The sequence below is a fragment of the Mesocricetus auratus genome, unplaced genomic scaffold (genome assembly GCF_017639785.1).
Source record: "Mesocricetus auratus isolate SY011 unplaced genomic scaffold, BCM_Maur_2.0 Super-Scaffold_100028, whole genome shotgun sequence".
Classification (NCBI taxonomy): Eukaryota; Metazoa; Chordata; class Mammalia; order Rodentia; family Cricetidae; genus Mesocricetus; species Mesocricetus auratus.
This window is the reverse complement of record NW_024429209.1, coordinates 23,251,178-23,275,219: the sequence shown is the minus strand read 5'-3', so window position 1 is coordinate 23,275,219 and position 24,042 is coordinate 23,251,178. Positions and strand designations below refer to the sequence as shown.

General features: G+C 54.6%; 1 protein-coding gene across 4 annotated transcripts in view; it reads right to left on the bottom strand.

Annotated features, from left to right (window-relative positions):
• The window catches only part of Cdh4 (cadherin 4), a 498,494-nt gene that overhangs the window by 39,138 nt on the left and 435,314 nt on the right, over positions 1-24,042 (bottom strand). For 3 of the 4 annotated variants that reach the window (XM_040732662.1, XM_040732664.1, XM_040732663.1), the window contains 2 exons: positions 22,964-23,123; positions 10,004-10,176 (listed from right to left, as the gene is read on the bottom strand). In XM_040732662.1, coding sequence (XP_040588596.1) covers positions 10,004-10,176; positions 22,964-23,123 — 333 coding nt within the window. The remainder of the gene's footprint in view (positions 1-10,003; positions 10,177-22,963; positions 23,124-24,042) is intronic. The other variant, XM_005074507.4, reaches the window with a different exon arrangement.

The window sequence follows — 24,042 nt, the reverse complement described above, 5'->3', positions numbered from 1 at the left end:
GCGTGTGTGTGTGTGTGTGTGTGTGTGTGTGTGTGTGCACTCCAGGAAGTTTGGCCTGTGCAGTCTTGAGGGTATAGAGGTCATCAAAAGCAGAGTCTAGAGTTATTCAGAACGAGACAGGAAACCACGGGAAGGTTAGAGGTGACGAGCACAGGAGGCTTGAGGGACCGCAGAGCAAGGGCAGATGGAAATGGGAGCAGTCTAAGCTCAACTGGGCTCAGAGAGCAGCCGAGCGGGTGTCACCTGTCTGTGTGGCTTTGAGCCAGTGTGGGGTCTGGGGTGAGACCTGGGAAAGAAGAGAACTTCCCGTAGGGTGAGCTCGTCTGAGTGGATGGGCAAGTGGGACCCAGGGAGTCTGCTGCCTGGACACGCATCGCCGAAGGGACACCTGTTCTGCTCCAGTCTGGACTCTTGCCCTTCCCTACTAGTTGGGGTTGCTCCTGGAAGCCAACAGCAGCATGCACTCGAGGTCACGTGAGCTAGCCCGAGGCTGGTGCCCCAGTCCCTCTGGAGAAGCGTGGTCTAAGATGAGCCTCAGCCGCTGAAGGGATCCAGAGGATGTGTGTACAAAGCCTTTTGCTTAAACACTGGCAAAGTTCAGAGATAACGAATAGATACAGCATCCATCTGTGGCTGCATCTGTCTCTGACTGCCTGTCTGAGACCTCAGATCGGAGCAATGAGGGCTTCGAAGCCTCTGCGTGGAAGGAGGAGACCCCGTTGCAACAAGTGTGGTGGTCCTGGTGCTGGCCACACAGCACCTATGGTGATGGCCAAGGGGGAAAGTCAAGGAAAGGTCTTAGTATCTGGATTGATGGAGAAACAGTGATGGGTACGGGGGTGGGGGTGGGGTTGGGTGGGGGCTGTGGCTATGTGCCAATACGACTTACTTTCAAAGCAGGTGCAGGTTGGACCTGGCATGTGGGCTGTGATGGAATGATCCTGGGCTAAGCTATGCTCTGTCCTGCCTCTTGTCTTTGGAAGCTAGGAAGACCCTGAGCTGGGGACTGAGACCAACCTGTCTGGATCTGTCACCATCCTTTCCAAGCAGGGGTTAATGAAGGTCACACCATGGGTTTTTCTCTACCTTTTCCATTGGCTTCCATTGTGGTGATTGGTCATCTATGATTTATTAGAGCTTGCCTGGGGGTTCAGAATGCAAAGCTAGCCACAAGCCATAGAGGCTAGGCAGTGGCGGTACAACGCCTTTAATCCCAGCAGCCATACTAGCAAGCCATAAAGCCAGGCAGTGATGGCACACAACTTTAATTCCAGGACTCAGGGAACAAACAGATGGATCTCTCTGAGTTCAAAGCCACCCTTGAGTGAAGAGTAACAGAGTTCATGTCTTTGATCTCAGAACTTGGAATCACACGGTTTTAATCCCAGCCCTAGGGAGGTGGAGACAGGAGTGATACGGCTGGGCAGAGAAAGGAGTATAAGGATGAGGAGGCAGGAACTGAGAGCCTTTTGCCCCCAATGATTTATGGAGATGGGACTGCCATTTCAGCTGGGTAGAGGTAAGACCTACTTACTGGTTTGGCTGGTTTGCTTCTCTGGTTTTCAGCTTGGAGCTTGAACTCCAATTCTGTCTCTGGGTTTTTACTATTGGTGTTACACTCCACGGTGATCTCTCCGACCCCATGCCCCTTGCCCCTGGTGGCCCTTGAAGGAAGTCAGAGGTGGGGAAATAGGCTAGAGCAGAAAGCATGGGACTCTCCCAAGCAAGCAGCACGGTGGATAGCTTGTCAGAGAGCTCTGGGAGTGGAGGCAGCCCAGAGGGTCCTGTAGGGCTCCTGCCTCAAGAAGGGGCACTGCTTTGTTATTCTGGTGTTCTATCCCAGCTTCCACCAGCCCCCCCCACCCCCAGCTGAAACCTGCCCCTGGTTCTCCAGGGTTCCTTGTCAGCCTGGCCTGAACAACATGTCCCCTCAGCAAGTCATGAGCAGGATCAGTGCGGTCTCCTTGGTGCTCAGGCCTCTTCCTCACTGCAGGCTGTGTCTCAGGGCTCAGGCTCTAAGGGTGGGGCGTGGCTGGACATCAGCGTTGGCTGGAAAGAACAATGGTAGGGACTAGTGCATGTTAGAGCGGCTGGGTCCCCAGGGTTTGGTTGGTGGCTATGAGGATGTCTGATGAATTTGTCTTGTGTGGAGTTGGGGAGACATCTGAGACGGGCTCTGTGGTTTTGTTTCCATCTTTGGAAAGGGACGGACAGTGCCCAGCTTTCCCTGGCCTCGTTTCTTCTGAGTTGCTGCCAAGTGGAGGTTGTAGGGAGATGGTGTCTGGAAACACTGTGAAAGGGTGCCTAAAAATCCCCACGCACGTGTCCCTGCCAATGACACGTCACACATTTCTGAATGTGTCCGTACATTTTCGGACACGTCTGGATGCCATTGGGTTTTCTTGGGCATGCCTGAGTATTTGTGGATAATTTTGGATGTTTCTGGGCTTGCTGGGGGTGGCGTCTTGCAGGCAGCCTCACTCCTGAGGGTGCGTGCATCACCGTATCCTGGTCTGCCTCTGGGGTCAGCTCCAGAACTGCAAAAAGTCCACAGAGTAAGCAGCCTCCCTCTTTCCCAAGGATGGCCTGAGGGAGGCTCTTCCATTCCTACAGTGCTCTGCAGAGCTTCCTCTCAGGCCCCACATGGCAACTGATGCCTTTACTATGGGCAAATTGTCCTGCCTCTCCCTTGTCTTGACTGAAGGCCTTACATGGCCATTGCAGGGCCAACACACACACACACACACACACACACACACACACACACACGCACGCACACACACATGCATGCAAGCACACACATGCATGCACATATACGTGCACACACATGCACACACACATGCATGCACACGCATGCACACACACCCATACATACACACATGCGCGCGCGCACACACACACACACACAGAAACACATATAGAGTGTGGCCATGGCAGAGCCAACACACACACATATGCACACACACTCACACACACACACACGCACGCACACACACATGCATGCAAGCACACACATGCATGCACATATACGCGCATACACATGCACACACACATGCATGCACACGCATGCACACACACCCATACATACACACATGCGCGCGCGCACACACACACAGAAACACATATAGAGTGTGGCCATGGCAGAGCCAACACACACACATATGCACACACACTCACACACACACATGCACATACACACACATGCACGTGCACACACACATAGAATGTGGCCATGGCTAGTAACTGCTTGGAGTGTGACTCTCCTGTGCCTTTCATGTCCCCAAGTCAGACTCACCTAAGGAAACCCCAGCCCTGCTTCCTGCAAGGCCAGCTCTGGTAGGTCTTCTGGGAAGAATCAAAAAAGCACAGAAAAGCCCCCACACTGGCAGGTCAGATGCCAGAGATAGGACCCTGGCCTCAGACCCTGGGTTGGCCGTCCCCTCTGACTTCTGGCCCCTGTCTTCTGGCTGGGCATTGCGTTGCCTGCTCTGGGCCCTCAGAGACCAGACAGCTGTGAGGGCTGTGACTCTCCCACAGCTGCAGGCTTCAGAGCTGTGGTGCTTGGCATATGTGAGAACCGCAGGCTGTGGTCACGGCAGTGAGCCTGTTCACAGGGAGGTGATGCCCAGATGGTTTCAGCCCGTCACGGTGGCCCGTACTCTGACCGGCAGCTGGCCTGGCTCAGGTGGTGACCCTCCACCCATCATCACGCTGAGCGTGTTTGTGGAGTGTCCTTGAGGGATGCTCACACTCGCAAGGGGCCACAAGAAGGGACGGCTATGTTTCCTTAGTGTTGACTTTCGCATGTGGCACCAGAGGAGGGCACAATGAGTGGCCAAAGAGCCATGGACGGTGTCTCTGTGGCACAGAGCTGACCAGGCCTGGGGGCTTCTCGTTCTTGGACCCTGAAGGTTGCCTGCCCTGTCTATCTATGCATTAGGAGTTCCATGGCGTCAGTTAACACGCCCCCCTCTGACATCCGTGCTGTCCGTTGACACCGATGGAAGGGACGCAGGGGACAGGCGAGCACACGAGGCTCAGGGAGGGCCACGGCCTGCTTCAGAGCACGCCTTCCTCACCGCACGGTGAGACGGAGGCCTCCTAGCTCCTTCTTGGGCCTGACTTCTTTTCCGCCAAAGAGAAGTAGCTTTTGTGATAAGAAAAAAAATCAATAGATGTTACCATGGAAAGAGCTTGTTTCTGCGTGGATCCGATAGCGCAGTGTGACTGGGACCTGGGAGCTGAACTCCGTGAGGCCTGGGGGGACAAGGACTCATGGCTGCCGTGCACCCCACACTTGAGTCAGGAGACGTTTGGCAGGTGGGAAGTAGAGACCCGGAAGGCTGACAGCACCAGCGAGGGGCTCGCTCTGTGCTGTCTTCTTCCACTCTTTTGTTTCTGTTTTTTTGAGGGAACGGAGAGAGCTCTTTCAACTGACACGAGTGTTGCAGGGCTTTCCTCGGGATCTGTTCCAACCCTGGTGTAACTAACCTGGCCCACCACGTCGTGGAGAAATTTGAGACCGAGGAAGGTGACCCGCTGATGGTCACCAGATGGTGGGCCCTGAATTGGGTGGTGCCCATGACAGTGAAACCAGCCTCGTGGCATGGCGTGGGCATGTGAGCATGGCATGGGTGTGTGAGCGTGGCATGTGTGTGTGAGCATGGCATGTGTGTGTGAGCATGGCATGGGCATGTGAGCATGGCATGTGCGTGGCATGTGCGAGGCATGTGCATGTAAGCATGGCGTGGGCATGTGAGTGTGGCAGGGGTGTGTGAGCATGGCATGTGTGTGTGAGCATGGCATGTGTGTGTGAGCATGGCATGGGCATGTGAGCGTGGCATGTGCGAGGCATGTGCGAGGCATGTGCGAGGCATGTGCGTGTAAGCATGGCATGGGCATGTGAGCGTGGCATGGGCATGTGAGCGTGGCATGTGCGAGGCATGTGCGAGGCATGTGCGAGGCATGTGCGTGTAAGCATGGCATGGGCATGTGAGCGTGGCATGGGTGTGTGAACGTGGCATGGGTGTGTGAGCGTGGCATGTGTGTGTGAGCATGGCATGGGCATGTGAGCATGGCATGTGCGTGGCATGTGCGAGGCATGTGCATGTAAGCATGGCGTGGGCATGTGAGTGTGGCAGGGGTGTGTGAGCATGGCATGTGTGTGTGAGCATGGCATGTGTGTGTGAGCATGGCATGGGCATGTGAGCGTGGCATGTGTGAGGCATGTGCGAGGCATGTGCGAGGCATGTGCGTGTAAGCATGGCATGGGCATGTGAACGTGGCATGGGTGTGTGAACGTGGCATGGGTGTGTGAGCATGGCATGTGTGTGGCATGTGTGTGTGAGCATGGCATGGGTATGTGAGCCTGGCATGGGTGTGGCATGTGTGTGTGAGCGTGGCACGTGTGTGTGAGCGTGGCGCGGTTAGATGCTAATTATGAAGTCCAGCAATCAAGCCCTCTGCCGCCTCCCAAGCATGGCTCTCACCTTCAGAGCATCCAAGAGTGGCGCTCAATCTTCTTATTGGGCCGTAAGTATTCTAATTAGGGGTTAGCAGGTGGGGCAGGGACCGGAGAGGCACTTGAGCCCTTCGTACCTCGCCTGAGTTTCTCCTGACATTTAATCATGCAGAAGTGCTCACTTCATACAGCTCTCCTAATTAGACGCATGGCAATCATGCTGGTGGGTTTCCCACTTGGTAAGGATGGTTCACTGCCTTGAGCAGGGTGAGGGGGCCAGGAGGGACCTGTCCATGGTACTCTCCTCAAAGACTGCCTGTTGTGTGGTGGTAGACAGGAGTCCTTACGAGAGAGAGAGAGAGAGAGAGAGAGAGAGAGAGAGAGAGAGAGAGAGAGAGACAGAGACAGAGACAGAGACAGAGACAGAGACAGAGAGGGACACAGAGAGAGACAGAGAGAGGCAGAGAGAGGCAGAGAGAGAGACAGAGAGAGAGAAAGAGAGAGACACAGAGAGAGAAAGAGAGAGGCAGAGAGAGGCAGAGAGAGAGACAGAGAGAGAAAGAGAGAGACAGAGAGAGACAGAGAGAGAGACAGAGAGAGACAGGGAGAGAGAGAGACAGAGAGAGAGAGATATTCAGATTTGGCTGTGTTCATGTCTACTTGGAGCATGGGTGGTTGTGGTGGAGAAATGGCCCTCTAAGACCTGCCACACAGCCCGAAGCTTCTGTGGAGACAGACGGCTTCTTGGGCCGGGCAATGCCTTGGCTCTGGCAGGGTTCTGTGCTGACAATTGCCAGTGCCCCCTTCTCCAGTTCACAAACCTGGTGGGGGGGCAGTTAACCAAATGTGCCATGAGGTGTCATGTGTGAGGCTAGTGTACCACAGAGGCCTTCGCTAGAAGCCAGCAGGTAGCACCTCCAGGTAGCCAGCCTGCAGGGCCAGGCCCTCAGAGCACAGGGCGCACACCTGCATCAGAGAAGTGTGTCATCGAGACTATGCTCACCAGTGGCCTGTGCCTGAGAGACCTCCCTCCCACCAGCAGCCCCACCCAGGAGGCCGAGAACTTGAGCAAAGACATTCCGGAGGCTTCCCATCACCAGGGAGCTCCCTTCCACTGGGAAGAAGGAATGAGGAGGAGGGAAAGCAGGGAGAGGTGGGAGGAGGGAAGGGGGAAGAGGGAGGACAGGAAGTAGAGAAGGGGAGGGAAGAGTAGGAGGAAGGGGCACGGGAGAGATCAAGAAGGAACGGGCTAGCCGGGCGTTAGTGGCGCATGCCTTTAATCCCAGCACTCGGGAGACAGAGGCAGGTAGATCTCTGTGAGTTCGAGACCAGCCTGGTCTACAGAGTGAGTTCCAGGACAGCCTCTAAAGCCACAGAGAAACCCTGTCTCGAAAAACCAAAAAAAAAAAAAAAAAGAAGGAACGGGCTGAGTACCACTGAGCCCTCTAGCAGCCATGGCCATAACCCCCATGTACCAAGGGCACAAAGCCTGTTTCCTCTCTCCCAGATACCACACCCTCACCAGGTGGGGGTGGCTAAGAGACATCTCAGTGTCCTGGGGCCAAGACTTCGAGCCCTCAGCCCGGTGAGGACTTGGTGCTGGCACACAGCGACGGTTTCTTCAAGGGGAGAGACTGGGTTACATGAAATGGAAGAATTTTGTGTGGCCCATGAGGTGTTCCGGGGCACAGGCTCTACCTCCAGTTCTCAAAGGCAGCCAACCAGGCCCCAGTATCCATGGGACCATTGGCACAGATGCCCGTGTTCTGGACCTTGCTTGAGAGGACCAAGTGTGGCCAGAGGTAGGCCCAGGAGTCTAAGCGCCTGTGGCCGTCTCACTGCAACTGGGGGTAGTCACAGGTATGACTTTCTGTGCCTGGACCCTGGGGACCAGTTGCCGGGAGAGGGCAGCCCAGAGGGGACCGTCTAGGGGCCCTGCTGTGTCTCTGACTCCTCTCAGGCACTGCTCCCAAGGTACACACAGTTTACTGCTTCCCTCCTAGAACAACACACGGAGCCAGGGCCTGACTCTGTATGTTGCCTGGGCAGCAGCACAGGACATAGAGACAGGTTCAGCACTCACAATGGGACGTGCTCTGTGTGGTCCTTTCCCCCTGTAGAATATGCTCAGAGCTCACAATGGGGCATGCTCCGTGTCACCCTCTCCCTGTGTGGAAGATGCTCAGAGCTCACAATGGGTCATGCTCCGTGTCACCCTCTCCCCCTGTAGAAGATACTCAGTGCTGACCATAGGGCATGCTCTGGGTGGTCCTCTCCCCCTGTAGGAGATGCTCAGAACTCACAATGGGGCATGCTCCGTGTCACCCTCTTCCCTGAATTACAGGCTTTCCTTGGAGTCCTGTTGTCTTTTTTGTGACAATGTCTACTGATGTGCCCACAGGAGCCTCCTTCTCTAACCCCCATACCTGGATGGGTCTCCTCTATGCCAACCCTGGTCCTCCTTTTGGGCCTTGTCATGATCACCCTTTCTGCTCTCTCTCTCTGGATGTAAGGAAGGCCAGGTCCTCCTATCTAAAGACAGCATGCTAAATGCAATCATTTTTGTTTGGAATTTTTTATAATAATTTTTTATTTAACTTCTTATACATGTTACTCCCAGTTCCCTCTCCATCCCTTCCTTCCCCGGCCCCCCAACCCCTCCAACCTCCTGCCCCACTGCATCCCCCCCTCTGCTCCCCCCAGGGTGGAATTTAATTCAATGTTTACCCCCAGCTCCCACACCTCACGAACATAACAGTTACGCACGTTGCATCCTTTAGACAACAGGCCCCTAGTTCATCCCTGCTCAGCTACTGTGCTCACTGGTCCTATCCACTAACTTGGTTCTGTTTCTTGAGGATGAGATACAAATGGTAGAGAAGAGAATTTTGCTGGAATTGAATATTAGCAATTGAAGCCATTAGGAAGATAGGGGAAAGCAGGTCACCACAGCATCCCCAACCAATACCAGAGGAGGAGAAGGAGGGTGAGGAGGAGGAACATACCCATGCCAAGGCATGTTCCACCATGCCCACCCATGCTGGGCTCAGCTTCTCCTTGGAGAAGCATTGGGACAGATTGGATGTCTAAGGCAAGCTCAGCCACGTACCCCAACTGCCAGCCTCAGCAGCATATAACATGAGAACACCTCCTAATGTTTCTGTCTTCATGAAACACACACACACACATGCATGCGTGCACACACACACAGACACAGACATGCACACACATACACACGTACACACATACACAGACACACAGACACACATGCACATATGCATGCATATGCGCGTGCGTGCATACACACACACACACACACACACACCTTTGCAGAAGAAGGTGTCGCGACTAGCTCAATGCTCCCGTACAGCCAGTGAAGGCCACACCTCAGCTGTTTCCATTATCCCTCCTTCTACACCACACAGCTACAAAGGGTCACTGTCCGAGTACCACCCTGTGCACTGCCTCTTACAACTTAGATGGTCAGGGGTAGTTTGAATTTTCCAGAGGACTCTGAGTTTTAGAGCCAAGATGGGGATTGGAGGCCTCAGGTGCCCCACAGCCCTCAAACCTGCCAGATTCCCCTGGTGTGAGTATTCCTAGGGAGGAGATCTGCCACTTTCTTGCCAGCTTATTCCCGTATCCTGTCACCAGGAGCCCCTAGTCACAGCTGAGCAGCCCCGGCTTGTCATGAAGTCCCTGCAGACCCAGAGCATGAGGCTGTGGAGCTTCCAGAAGCATGAAGAGGGGACATCTGGGCCACCAGCACAGAGCACTGCTGGCAAGCGGCAGCCACACTTCTACAAAGGAACCCCAGGGTTGTGGGTGCCTCTGTGCTCAGCAGGACTCTCCCTCCTGGTCCCCAGTGAGTATTTTACGTCTGTAGTGTGGCCGGCCTCTGGGGTCACAGGATGCAAAGAAAGCCAGACTGTGGTGAGGGCAGACAGCACTGTCCTGACGCTGCTGGCTGGGGACTGTCAATTAGGGGCTGGCTATACATCTTCCTGAAAGTGGGCTGGACAGGAACAGGTGGTTAGTTCTACTATTTCTGGTGGGTTCCAACCGGCCTGCCTTCCCTCACACACATCCCAGGTCATAAAACCGTGTCTGTGTAAATGACCATCTGCCTGATGATCCAGGCAGGGCTTGGTGCCCAGGAACACCCTCTTGTGCCTGTTACGTCCCAGAGGGCACACAGCTATTCTCTTGTGGTGGTTGAGTATGTCTAGGCCAGCTCGGGGCGGGGAGTAGGGTTCCAAGGACCCCAGACCTGGAGTACAGCGGTGACAGGGACCTGAGAACCTGGGGGCTCACCCTGGCTTTTCTGAGTCCCCGTTGTGCGGTGTGACTCTGAGGATTTCACAGGGTTGTGGGCTGGTGGCTTGCCCTAAGCAGTGAGGTGAGCGCTGCGTTCCGTCTGTCTCCTGCCAGCCCAGGCAGGAGTCAGTGCTGAATGTCACCTGGATCCCCGACTTCCTAACCCTACGTTTGATTCATGGCACTGGCTGTTCCCATGTGACCCACCCCCTCAGCCCATCTCACCTCCCGGTCCAGGCCTGCTGCCACCGTCACGATGTCCCCCGTTTCACTGTTGATGGTGAACATGTTCTGGGACGGGCTCTGGGGTGTCTGGGTGACGATCCGGTACCGCACCATGCCGTTGGCTGTGGTGACGTCATCGGCGTCGTTGGCTGTGACGGTCATGACATATGTACCTGGAACAGACATCAGGTCAGATGGGGACAGCTTGCTCCCTCCAGACACCCAGGGGAGACATCTCCAGTCAGTCCCAGGGCTCTGGACACAGTAGCGTATGCCTGCAGCATCTTTCTCGACGGAGAGGTCTGAGGTAGCTCGAGAGAGCAAACTCCCCCACCCGTCCCTGAGAGGGTCAGCCTAAGCTCTCGGTTCCCTAACTTTTTTTTTGTTGTTTTGTTTTTACGAGACAGGGTTTCTCTGTATTGTTTTGGAGGCTGCTATCGGTCCAGCCCGGCCTCAAAGTCACAGAGATCTGCCTGCCTCTGCCTCCCGAGTGCTGGGATTAAAGGCATGCGCCACCACCGCCCGGCTCCCCTGACTTTTGTGCTGGGCTGTTCCCTGGTCTGCAGAGGGCAGGGCAGACCTGGAAGAGGAAGTGGTTTTCCACTTCTGGGGGGGAGCTGGCAGCAGACTAGGCCTGAGTCAGGACAGCCCTGGCCACAGGGCCTGAGGCTGGTGAAGAGTGAGTCCCCAATGCAAGGCTGCTTGCCGAGGACCAGCTGACCCGGTGTGACGCCTTGCTGCTGGGGTACAAATGGAGGGACCCCATAAAGATGCTGCCATTGAAACATAAATCACACACGCATAGAGCTTGCCCTCGGAAAGAACAAGCCCAAGGGTTTGGTATCCTCACGACACCAAACACAACTGTCTCCGCAACCTAACTGTAGAAGGCAATCCTCACCCTAGAGGGAAAGTGACCTGTCCCTCTGTCCTTTCTCCCAGCCGCCTGTCCCTCTGTCCTTTCTCCCAGCTGCCTGTCCCTCTGTCCTTTCTCCCAGCCGCCCCAGCCTCCTGTGTGCTTTCTGTTTCCCCAGATTTCCTATTGCAGGAATGTCATGTAAATGGCGTTACACAATCCGTGGCCTTTCGTGTCTGGCTTCTTTCTCTGAACCTAGAGCTTTTGGACCCTCCCCCCCTTTTATAACTGGATACCTCTCCACCGAGTGCCTGATAAGAACCACTCTACACATATTGACCGAACACTTCCGGCACGCCAGGTACCACGCCATATGTGCTTAGTTTTGTGGATGAGGTCAGCCAGGAAAAACGTCAACCCCCCCCCCCCCGCCCCTTTCACTATTACCGAGAAAGGAAACACAGACAGGCAGAGGCGCTGAGCCGAAAATTATCAGTGTTTCCTAGAGAAGAAGGGAGGCCGTCCTCATGAAGACACATGGATTAATGGAGCGAGAAGGTGGACTGCGCCCATTCCCAGTGGCACACTCCTGAGACCTCAGCACCCAGGAGGCTGAGGCTGGAGGGTTGCCACAAATCAGAGACTGGCCAGGTCCTAGGCAAGCCTGGGCTGCCACAGTAAGACTCTATCTCACAAAACAAAATGGCAGAAAATGTGGTCTGCAGAGGAGGCAGGAAAGGCCTCTCCGAGAGAGAGAGGAGGAATAGGAGAGGATGTGGGCCCAGGGGGAGAGTCCTACCTGTGAGAGATACAGGGTGGGGTAGATCATCTGATGGGCTGGGCATAAATCAGCAACAATCTCAAAGTAAAAGTTAGCTGGCAAACGTGCCCTCAAGTCATGAAGCTCACATCCAGGAGGGCAGGGGAAGGAGTCTGCTTAATAAATTCACAACAGAGCACTGATTTACATAAACTAGGGCACATGCCTGCGATGATCAGAAAAGCCCAGAGACGCTGGCAGCAGAGCTCTCAGGACACCCGTGAGTTCCATGATGTATGGCAAGATGGAAACCAAGTTTCCACACTGAGTCCACGGAGGCCGGCTCTGGACTTTAAACATAACAGCACGTGACATACAGGAGAGAGACTGATACCCGTGACCGCACCACCCGTGTGACTGCTTCAGGTCATGCTACACAAGATCTGCTGGTTTTCTTTATTCCTTCTAAGAGTGAAGGAATGTCACTTGGGCATCGGGAGACAAAGTGTGTGTGTGAGGGGTGGGGAGAAGGGGAGGAAGGACTGGAGGGAGGGAGAGAGATGGGGGGAAGGGGAGGGGTAGAGAGTGGGAGGGAGGAGGGGGGAGGCCAGCAGGGGCAGGGTGTGGGCACTGAAGTGCTGAGAAAGACAGGGGGTTTCTAGAGTTTGGAAGCCGTGAGACCTGGCTGTGTTCACGGCCAGCCCTTAGGGTGAGGTGCAAATGCTCCAGGCCTGAACGCTTAGAGCCAGAAGGAAGAAGCAGGTCCGGGGGTTGCCATGGAAACGACCCAGGAACATTCCCAGCCCCAGAGCAGAGCAAGGGCTCAGCAGTTTTAGTTTCTCTTTCTTCTGAAAGGTGCAGAGAGAAGAGGGAGGAGGAGAATGGCCTCCCTTCTGAAGCCTGGAAAGCAGCCCTGGCTGGGGATGTGGCCTCAGCTGTGTTGCCAAGGGATGTCCTAGACCCCAGAGGCCCCTGTATTGTCCACTCAGCAGGCTCTTGAGGGTGCCTGCTAGTCTGAGGGGCAGCCTCTTAGGCAGCCTTGCCACTACTTACCCCACGTGAGCCTTGGTTTACTCCTCATGCTTGAGAGGTGGTCGCCCCGTCTAGCTCTCCCTTCTTGGCTCCCTGGCTCTTTCCTCCCAGTGCGCCACCATAGGAGAGTTTTCTCCCTCAGAGATGAAGGCCGTACCATCTCACACCCTGGTCCAGCACCTGCATCTCTGTTGCTCTCCTGGTCACTTGAACCCGCTGCCATTCAGACTTCATGTGACTTCTGGGCCTCTACTCTGGTCCCTTTGCTCCCTCCTGAGATCTGGGACTTCCTCCCTCCCTCTGACCGATGCTATCCACTATTTTCTGGGTCTTCTGCCCAGGTTCAGAACTCTGTGCTGGGGCGGGGGGGGGTGTCTCTTCTGCTTCTGGTCTACTGGACCGTTTAATGGCCCCTCTCCCCTGCCTCTGCCTTCCACAGCTGTGTTGGGAGCCCCAACACAACTGTCTTGCATTCCTCACCGTACCTAGGGCTGGCGTACCCGTGAGCTCAGGTTGCGTCCATCCACCCAAACCCTAAGGAGCAGGGTGAAAAGGAGTAAAAGTGTTGGTTGCAGGGCGTAACGAGCAGTCAGACAGGAGGACAGTGGGCGAGCCAAGCTCGCTTGAGAGGGTAACCACCTCTCAGGTCCCCTCTGGGGATTGTGGAAGGTGTGGTGGCAGAGGCCAGGAGGGAAACTGTAATCATCTGAGAACCCCAGAGCCCAGGGCCATGCAGAAAAGTCACATGCAGTCAGCCAGAAGGTGGAGGGGAAAGGGACTTAGGCAGAGAGGGTCAGGGCACAGGCTGGGCATTGACTGTGGGGGGCAGGGGACAGAGATACCTTTTCACCCCAGGAGGCTGGCCCCATGGCTAGGCTGTGAGCCTAACTTGTGTGCAGAGACCCATGTCTGTCACCAACAAAGGTAGAGAAGCAGGCTCAACAGGCCTTACACAGGGCTTTGCAAACAAGCTTTCACTTGTGAACATCCAAAGGTAGACACTGCTAGTACCCCCATTCACACAGCACAGGGAGAGGTCCACAAATCCTGGAAGCAGCAACTGGTTGCATTAGCATCTCAATGATGGCGTCTCTCCAGGCACCCATAGGACCTCATTGCCACCAGGGGGGCTTAGTTTTGGGATATGGAGTGCCTGGTGACTTAGCCCAGAAAAGGGCTTGCTGCCAGGTTGCCTATGGTTACACTCATGTCTCCAGTGAGTGACTGAGCCCACATAACAAAGTCTCCAGAATCTTGAGGCTGGAGTATGAATGTCACGATGACCCTTCACAGAGGGGCGTTTTCTTGCTTCCCCAGCGGAGCGTGGTTGAGTTCCGCACAACTGCATTACGGAGCATGCAGTGGGGTGGATTTATTGGTCTCAGCAGGGAAGTGGGTGAATTTATTGCTGTGCAGGACCCTTGAATCCCACAGACAGATGCACGGCCTTGGCGTGTGCTGGGAGGCCGTGTCCTGAGTTATGGCTGCTGCCAGTGGCCTGGGGAGGACCACAGGTAGGACACATTTTTCTCCAGACTCTTGACTTCTGCTTGCATTTGTTTGCAGGCCGAGGGCTGAGTACGGGGCCTGGATCCCGTAAGGGAGGGAGGGTGCCTGGATCTTACTCAGCCGGCGGAGGCGTGTGAGAGATGTCTCACATTCATCTGCACTCCTCTGCCATTCTTGCTAAGGGACCAGTTTTGTCCCCTGTGGTTGGGGACAGGGCCAGTGGTCAGCTGGTGTCATCAACAGGGCTCCAGATTCCTGGCACTGGTTTGTCTTATCCTGTAATTTTTTTTTAAACTGGAGTGTCTCCACTGGGTCCAGGAAACCGTGTGATTCGGAGTGCTTTGCCTAGTGACACAAAAGCAACAAGGGTAGGAACTGGAGGGACGAGGAGTCCAGGCTGACCGGCCACACCCACAGCGGAGCACACCTAACCCGCTGGGGACCTTCCTACCCTCTGAGTTTGCCAACTGTGTCCTGGGACACAGAGCCTGGAGATGCTCGGATGGAGGTCTGTTGCTTGGAAGGTTCCAGAGGAGGAGGGGGGAGCATTGCATTTCCAGTACTTTCCCAGGAAGGGTCTCTGCTTGTCTCTTAGGATCACTGCAGCAAAGTGTCCCTGACGGGGGCGGGGAGGGGGTGTTCCACGGGTGTTTACTGCGTGTTTACTGCCACAGGCCGAGCCCATCCAGTGTTATGGGATGGGCGAACAGTTCGCTCTTCTTTCTGAGGCTCCAGAAGTTTTTCAGTTGCTGGAGATGGTGGCCAGGCCCAGGGGTCCTTGGCTGGTGGCCACACCTCTCCAAACTCTGCCTGTCCTTACTGGTGTCTTGTGTCTGTTTCCCCTTCCCGTGTTGGATTTGCCCTGACTGGTAATGTCTGCAGAGCCGACATGCTCTGAGGTTCTGTGGGGACCTGATTCTGGGGGTCCAACCTTGCACCCATCCTTTACAGGGGCTGCATGGTAGATGGGGCAGGCATGATATCAACCGCAGGGACAGATCACAGGAGGCTATGGCCACTGTGTGACACGTGTCTGGATGGCCTGGACGACTTCAGAAGCCAGGCTGGGCTAGGAGCTCTGAAGGGCCATTCCCGGGCCTAGATCTGAACCTGGTCGCGCCCTCCCTTGACTTGCTGCTGTAGTGTTGATTCTTGCAGTTCCAAGTTCCTCTTCTAGAAGCAGAGGGTGCCTCGTGTCTTGGTCTGCAGAAGGTTGAGCCGGGGTTCTGTGTTCCAGTGGATACCACAGGGCCGGCGAAGCCACGCCTCCCTCTTGTGTTGTGAGCAGGTGAGATGGTGCCCAGTGTGCCCTGCTGACCCTTCCTTCTCTCACTGGGTAGAGTCTGAGGCCACGTGGATGTCTGTGGTCTCAGTCCCTTCTAAGTTTCTGTATCACTGCAGAGCCAGACCACCTGCGGAGCGGCAGGGCTGGCGGCCACCGGGCCATGCGCTGTGTGGGGAGCACCTTCCCGAGCCGCTTCTGTGCAGACCTGGGTGCCAGGCAGAGAATGGGAAGGGAGCCGCTTTTCCAGAGCTTTCCTTGGAGGCCTCCACAGCCCCCCTCCTTGAGAAAGATGCCGCTCTTTCGGGTGAGCAGAGCCAAGGGGGCGGAACCGGCCATCTTTTCTCTGGGCTCAGGGGTGGCCCTGCCTCTCACCTGGAGGCGATGACATCTCTCCCCTTAACTGGCAAGCCGTGGGAGAGCGCCGAGGACTCCCGGCTCTGCTCTTCCTTGGAACCCATGTACCACGCTGCCACACGCCTTAAAGGATTAATTTCACAAGCCTTAAATTGCGGTTTAATTTGAAAACTAATTCAGCCCCATAATTGGCTTTCTGCTCAAATCACTGAGGCTAAAGATTTAAATTCTTAATATTCAGATGACTTTCAAGTATCTGGTGCCATCTGTGCATCAGGCCATGGCATTAATCTAGGGGGACTTCCACCGGCGCAGAAATGAAATAAATAAATACAGGGGCTTGCTAACAGAACAATCTATTCTAGCCAGAGCCCTGCCTTCTGCAGACGAGTGTTTCTTCCCACTGCACTCCCGACTTGCAGACTCTTCTGCTGTTTAATATTTTTTTAAGTGACACCCATGTCAGAATTTATAGCATGGGTCTCCGCACTGACACGAGGAGGGTCAGGGTGTGGCCGAGAGGTCAAGGGACATCTTTGCTTGGGCAGTCTGAGAAAGGATGCTTCAAGTTGGCTGTGGGGTTTCTGGCCAGAAGCACGGCAGCCATTCTGTGGCGAACCTGGGGATGCTCCAGAAGGGACACTGAGGCTGGAGAGATGGAGCAGAGGGCGGAGAGAGTCCAGAGTTTGGATCCCCAGGTCTACGTGGAAGTCAGAAGCAGTCACATTTGTAACCCCAGTGCCCCCACGGGGAGACGGAAGTGGAGACAGGAGGGTGAATCCCCGTGTCACGGCACAGCTAACCCGGTGAACACAGAGGGAAGGCGCTGCTTTGGGAAGGCAGACGGCGAGGACTGGCGACTGAGGTTGTCCTCTGATTGCCAGTCATGCTTTAACATGTACACTTCTGCACACATGTGCAGGAACACGCAAACACACGCATATGATCACACACATATTGCACATACCCAGGTAATCTTAAAGAAAGGAAAGGACATGGGTGTGTGGCGGGGTGATTCTGGGGAAAGTGGCTCAGTTAACAGGGGCCTGTCCCGGGTGAGACCCTGGGCCCCGGTGTGGGATCTGTCATGGTGTGAGTGTGAGCTGCTCCCCACAGTCCCTGGTGAGACCCTGGCCATAGTGTGTGATCTGTCATGGTATGTGAACTGCTCCCCACAGTCCTGGGTAATCTTTAAGACTGTGGCAATCAGAGGGAAGGGGAGAAAACTCAGGTACTATCCACCCCAACATCCGCAACTACACCTGTCACAATTGCAGGGCCAATGGGACAGATACAAAAGAAGGACGGAGCAGCATGGGAACTCAGTGACAACTCCCCACCCACGTGACAGCCGACACATGAGCTATGGGTTTTGGATTTTGGATTTTGGATTTTGGATTTTGGATTTTGGACAGGCAGTGCTGGGAGCAATGAACGAAACAGCCATGAGCAGAAACAGAAAGGAACATAGACGTAAACTCTCACCTTATATGAAAACTGACTCAGCACGAATCAAGGACCTGGCGTGCAGTGTGAACCAGCAAAGCTCTTACAGGACAGCACGGGGAGAGAGAGCTTCAGGAGCCACAGCTCAGGGAGACATTCTCGCAAAACCAAAGCCCTGTTCTTAAGAGAGAACTCCATCGAGAGTCATGACTCTGCTCACCAAAGAAACAAGACGCAGAGTGGCGGGGGGGGGGTGTGTGTGCCAGCCGCACACAGGCAAAGGACTGTGGGCGGCGTGGGAGAGGGATTCTCAAAGCACCTTTGAGAACAACCTAATTAGGAAGCAGACAGAGACATGCTCGGTCACCGCAGAGGGTGCGCAGATGGCGAGAGACACGGGACAAGATGCCTCATGTCACTTGTCATTAGGGAGATGCTCTTAGACTGTAGTGGATATCACTGTGTACCCGCCCACAGCCGAGCGCAGGGGCTGGTGAGGACACAGAGGTGCCTCGGCGCTCAACAATGGCAGGCTCCTTGGGGAAGGGCATGGAAGTGTCTTAGTGAGCTGCCCACTGCTCACAAAATGCTGTACCTGGATCCGAATGTCCTTGAAAGCCCCTGTGTTAAAGGGCCCGTCCTCAGCACTGTGTGTGTGTGTGTGTGTGTGTGTGTGTGTGTGTGCGCACAGTTGGGATGTAGTGATACCTCACTGTGGTTTGCGGGTCCCCCCAGCAGGCGGATCTGGTCATCGACAGGCCGTCAGATCAGAAAGGTTTTGACCCACCCAGTGGATCCATTCCCTGGCGAGCTCCTCCTGGCTGGAAGGCTTTGTTGTTAGTGTCAGCGGCTGGAACCAGAGGTGGGGTCTGACTGGAGGAAGTATGGCTCTGGGGTGTGCTTGAGGGGTGCATTTTGTTCTTTGCTGCTTCTTCGGCCTGGCCATCTATGAGGTGAGAGTGGCATTCCTCTGCCGTGCTCCCTGACATGACCTTTTGGCTTCACCACAGCCTCGGAGCCAGCCGAGCATCGGCTGAACCCGCTGAAATGGTCTTGAGACGGTGAACCCAAACAAACCTTCCCTCCACACAAGGTGACTGTCTCTCAGGGGTTTCTGTCACTGAGATGGGAGGCCCTGCACTGTCTGAAGTGGAGCTGCATTTATGGACCTTCATCCCAGAGAAATGAAGCCGTGTGGTCTCAAACTTTCTACATATGTGTGATAGGGGATGTCCCTCTGTACGTATGCTTCTCTTATTGGTTGATGAATAAAACACTGTTTGGCCAATAGAGGCAGGAAGATAGGTGGGACTAGGAGACGAGGAGAATTCTGGGAAAGGCAGGCAGAGGGAGACCGCAGAGAGACTGCCATGTAGTTGCTAAAGGAGTAACAAGGTCCGGGCATTCTCCTGTAAGCCAAGACCACGTGGAAATATATAGATTAATAGAAATGGGTTAATAATTAAGAGAGAGCTAGCCAGTAAGAAGCTCTAGTCATCGACCAACACTTCAATAATCAATATAGTGTCTCTATGTGCTTATTTGGGGCTGAAGAGGCTGCGGAACCTGGCAGGACAAGAAACCTCTGCAACACACGTGCTTCCTCTTAGCAGCTTCGTTTGTGATGGCCCCAAACTGGGAATCACCCTGGCGCTTCTCAGAGGGCGGCCAGCTGGCAAACTGCGGCACATCTGTTGCCTATTCCTCTGTCCTGGGACCTCTGTGGTGGCCTGGATGAACCTCCAGAGCCTGGTGCTGAGTGAAAGTGGCAGCCCAGAGACCCTGAGGCTCCACCCATACAGTGTCTTGAAAAGAAAGACAAAGATACAGAGAGACGAACAGGACAGGGCTTGCCAGGGTGAGGGATGGGTGGGCGTGGTGTGGGGACAGGGATGTGTCTGTAAAAGGGCTGTGGAAGGAGTCTGCTGACGGGGTCTGTCAGGAAGAAGAGTCTACTTTAGCTCACATTTGGGGGCGATCGGCATGATGGAAGGACAGGCATGGCAGCAGGGGGCTCTGGGGAGGGAGGAGTGATGCTGGGACTCCTGGCTTCCTTGCATCTTGTTGGAACGGGGAGCAGGGAACAGACAGGAACCGGGACTGGATTATCAAACCTCAAGGCTGGTCCTCAGTGATCCACCTCCTCCCACGGGTTCCACATTCCAAAGGTTCCATGAGCCCGTGGAGGGCAGTTAACATTTACATCATCGTAGGTCTTTCCTGTCACAGAGTCACACGTGTGGCAAAACTGCATAGAAACAGATGCATAGACACAAACTACCTAGACACTCATGCATACACACACACACACACACACACACACACACACACACACGCATAGGCTCACATACAAACATGGACACACACAGATGCACACACACACACACATACCTAGACACAGACAGATGTGCATGCACAGAAACAGCTACACATATGCACAGACAGACGCACAGACACCTAGACACACAGGGGGTTCCAGTGACATGGTTTTGGCTCAAACACCTAGACACAGACAGATATGTGCTCACAGAAACATAGATACACATATGCACAGACAGACGCACAGACACCTAGACACACAGGGAGTTCCAGTGACATGGTTTTGGCTGCACTGACGCCACCTCCTAGGTATGACCCACGTTCTGGCCTGGCCCATTCTACTGCGGGAGCCAGGTGGGGGTGGCCGGCTGCATTACTCTCACTGCCACACATGAATAGATACTTTCCCAACATGCCTGTTATTCAGACAAAAATACATTTCTAGTGAATCCCTACAATTGAGAGCAGATCGGGGTTGTGGAGGAGAAGGGAGGTGAGTGCAGGCTGTACCGGGACCCCAGCCTACTCATGAGTGTCCCCGAATGAACCCTGCCCGTTAATGTCCTCTGACAGCTTAGTCAATATTTAATCTTTCCCCATTTGTTTCCCATTAGGACGCACATCCGAAACCTCTCATTAGCCCATCTTTCCAGAGAATAATGACTAATTTCCGGCAGTAGCTTTCCTTTCTCCTACAAAGACCCTTCCATTATTGTAATTTACTGGTGGAGGAGAAGAAATTGCAGACAATTCCAGGGCCCAGGAACTGTGCGACAGGAAGGGATGCTGCATCCTCTCCCCTGCCTGGGGTCTGGGGAGGAGGGAGATGCCAGGTTAATGGGACATCATCGGGCCTCATCCCATAGTTGGCCTGAACACATGGCATCTCCAGGGACCAGGGACAGATCCTGTAGTCTCAGGCACTCAGGACGTACACACAGTCTTTGGAAAGCTTGCTGTGAGTGAGTGGCTTGAGAGCAGGGTTCAGATCCGTGACGGCTCCCTTTCTCCCCTTGTCTGGTCAGCTCTGGGAATGACCCACTGTCCCGTCTGCAGGCCCCACGACTTATGGGACCTTCTGAGACTTTCTGAGAGGCGGTGTGACAGCATGCTGCTGCTTTTGTTCCCCTAACGAGTCAAGGCCAGCTGCGCACGCTGGTTTCATTACCACTGTCTTTTCTGTGTGCTTTAAAACAAGGTGTGGGAAGCCTGATTTGCTCGAGACAAGAAGAACCTCAGGTCCTTTAGACAAGCCCCAGGTCTTGGGACAACAGCCCTCCTGCCTCTGCGCTAAGGTGAACACACCCCTGCAATGCTCACACCTCCCTCCAACCCTTCCAAGAGGTGCCCTTGACTTCCTTCATTCCTCTTCTCAGGTTTCTTGTAGCTAATTTGCCCGCTCACCGCCTGCCCCTGCCCCTCAAGGGACTGCCTTGGGATGAGCTGCCTAAGGTTCCATAGAAATAATGTTACATCCTGTTCCCTGCGCTCACCAGTGTCTCACCATCATGGAAGACAAACATTCCAAAATGCAATCACCTTGTTGAAACAGCAGTCCCCAGAGACGGAGCAATGACAACCTCCACCAGTGGAGGAGAGTGTGATAAATGTTTGCCCTCCTGCCCTAGCCAGACGAGGCTGACCCTTCATGGGGCCCTCAGAGCCGGGGTGGGAGGGGGACAGGTGGCTTCTTGAAGGACAGCTTGCCCTGACTCTGCTTATACCGGGTTTCCAAGAAGACACTGCCTGTTCTGCCCAGTATTCAGCAGAGCGCCAGGACTGGGAAAAAGTGCAGGACACTAGGTAAATGATGAGGGAAACGTTTCAATGTGTCTGAGATACTCAATGTGGAGTGGTTTTCTGTCTGTCTGAACTTCAAGCTTACAGGTGTCGTGGGTCTTAAACGGCCTGGTAGCTTCTGCGGGCCTCATCCATCCTACCCTTCCCCGGGGCAAAGCTTGTCCAAGGAGGTCCTCTCAGCCCTCAGTGTAGGAGACAGCTCAGTGGGATCACATAAGGAGTTGTTAACCCCTAGGCTGCCATCTCCCGGGGAGACCCAGCTAGCGGGTCTATTAGGTGTGGGGTTGACTAGCAGCACTCTGTACCTCTACAGAGGCCTCCAGCAGGGTTTGGAATGCGGGTACCTGTGTTGTGATCCCCCCCCACATGGCTGCCTGGGCCTAAAGTGATCTCACTGCTAAACTTGTCAGTAGTTGTGAAATACAGAGATGCTATGTCCTACAGGTCTGTGGGAAGACAGGCTCTTGGGTGGGCTCTTAGCAGGACAGAGGGCCTTGGCACGGGGACTCTCACCCTCTGGGCTGGGAGGAGGGTCTGGCCTGTTCGGGGGGCCTTGGTCTCTGGCCTGGTTTCCTGACTCAGGTTGGCACGGCTTCTCCCTTTCCTAGGTTCTCTTCCAACACACGGCCCCCTCTCCTGCGTTTCTGCGCCTCGTCTACGTGTTGCCATAGAAACAAAAGGGCCAAAGGCCAAAGCAAAATCTCCCGCTCTAACAGTCTAAGCCTAACTTCTTGGAGCCTGACCCAGGATACAAACAATTAGAGCCTTACTCCTAGTGACTCCTGGGCTCAGCCCAGATGGCTGGTTTTGTGGAGGACAAGAGGCGTTAAGCAGTTTACAGCCTTAAGGGGAAGGTGGTTCAGCTGCCTGCAAGCACAAGGACCCGTGTCCGACTTCCAGAAGCCGTGCTAAAAAAGCCAGGCGCGGGGGCCTATGCAAAACATCCCAGGGCTGGAGAGGCACAGACAGACGAACCCCGAGGCTTGCTGGCCAGCCAGCCTAGCCCATGCGGAGATTTCCGGATGAGTGAGACCCTGTCACAGAAAGTAGGGTAGATGATAACTTGAAGAACAATACCCCAGGCTAACCCCTGGCCTCCATATATGCACTCTTACATGTGTACTCACACACATGTACCGACGGTCACACTCGCTCCCGAAAACATTTACTACACGACAGTGAACACCCTCCTCTTACCTATTCAGATGCGACCCCATGCAGACGACCTGTGGCCAGGTAGCATTGTAAAATGTCCCCCACTTGTCAGGAGTCTGTCCATTCATCCACTGTCTTTCTGTCCTCAATGCTTATTCTTTCTTAAAACTTTCATGTCAATTCTAGACTGGTAAAACCTTTGATCCCTTGCTTAGGGCCCTTCTTTCCTGGCATGATAGTCACCTCTGTCCTTCTCCTCCTGTACCCAAGGTTTGAGCCCCATCAGGATGCTACAGTGCTCACTCTCTGCAGCCTCTTGGTACCCTAAGGCGTGTGAGGATAGGGGTTATAGAGACTTGGGCAGTGTTGTGTGTTAATAGTGCCAACCCCGGTGTGGGTCCCCGTAGAGTGTGTGGGGTCCCCAAAAAGCAAATGTTGACACACCTGTCAAGCCCTCACCTGGCTTGGAGCCCTCATCCACAGAGCCGTTGTAGACCTGGTTGATGAACTCAGGACGGTTGTCATTCATGTCGATGACATAGATATACAGATCAATAGGATTCTCCACCTTGTTGCCGTTCATGTCCACCGCATGGGCTCGGAGCTGCGGAGAAAACAGACGTGTCAGAGCTGGTAGCCACATTCAGGGGTATGCTGCTCTCTGGTGTGTGTGTGTGTGGGGGGTTCCCCTAGGAACTCACAGAACTGGGGTAGTGCCCCTGGGAAAAGAGGCAAAGGCAACCTGGGTCAGGGCTCAGGCTAGATTGACACGTCTAGAAACTTCTGTGAGCCTTGGGGTCGTGTGAGCAGAAACAGGGCAACACCCTCTGGGCTGCCAAGGTCACCCGGATCCCCTGGGTCTGGCTGATGTCTTCACCTGCCGGGGCTGGAGAGGTGCCCTGCAGACAGGATTTTATGTCTTCTTTCAGTGTTTGCAGCTAGGCCATTTGTGCCAGGTGGAGCAGTGGGGTTTAGGTGCCTCCTTCTGAGGGGTTGACCCGGGGAAGAGCCTGGGAGGGATCTTCATGGGCTACATAGAGAGGCCTGAACAAGTCTTGGGGGAAGATGCTGATTTAGATGTCTACAATGATCCCACAAGCACAAACTCAGGCCTATCTGCTTCTGCTTGGGGCATTGTTGGGCCTTACACAGCGAGGAGAGAGGGGGAGGGAGGGAGAGAGAGACACACACAGAGACAGAGACACAGAGAGAGACAGAGACAGAGAGGTAGAGAGAGACAGAGAGAGACACAGAGATACAGAGAGAGACACACACACACAGAGACAGAGAGAGAGGAGAGAGGGGCTGAGAAGGGGCTCCTGGGAGCTGTGTCAGGACTTGCCCTCCAGATTTATCCACCCTTTTATTCCTTTGGTGCCCACACAGGGTCCACAAAGCAGTAGGTGCGTGCTGGACCTCAGACTGGAGACAGAGCAGACACAGTGCCTTTGATGCCTCTCGTCACAAGTGGGCAGGGACACAGAGCAAGCCAGAGGCAGTCCGTCTGTTGGGGGAGGACAACT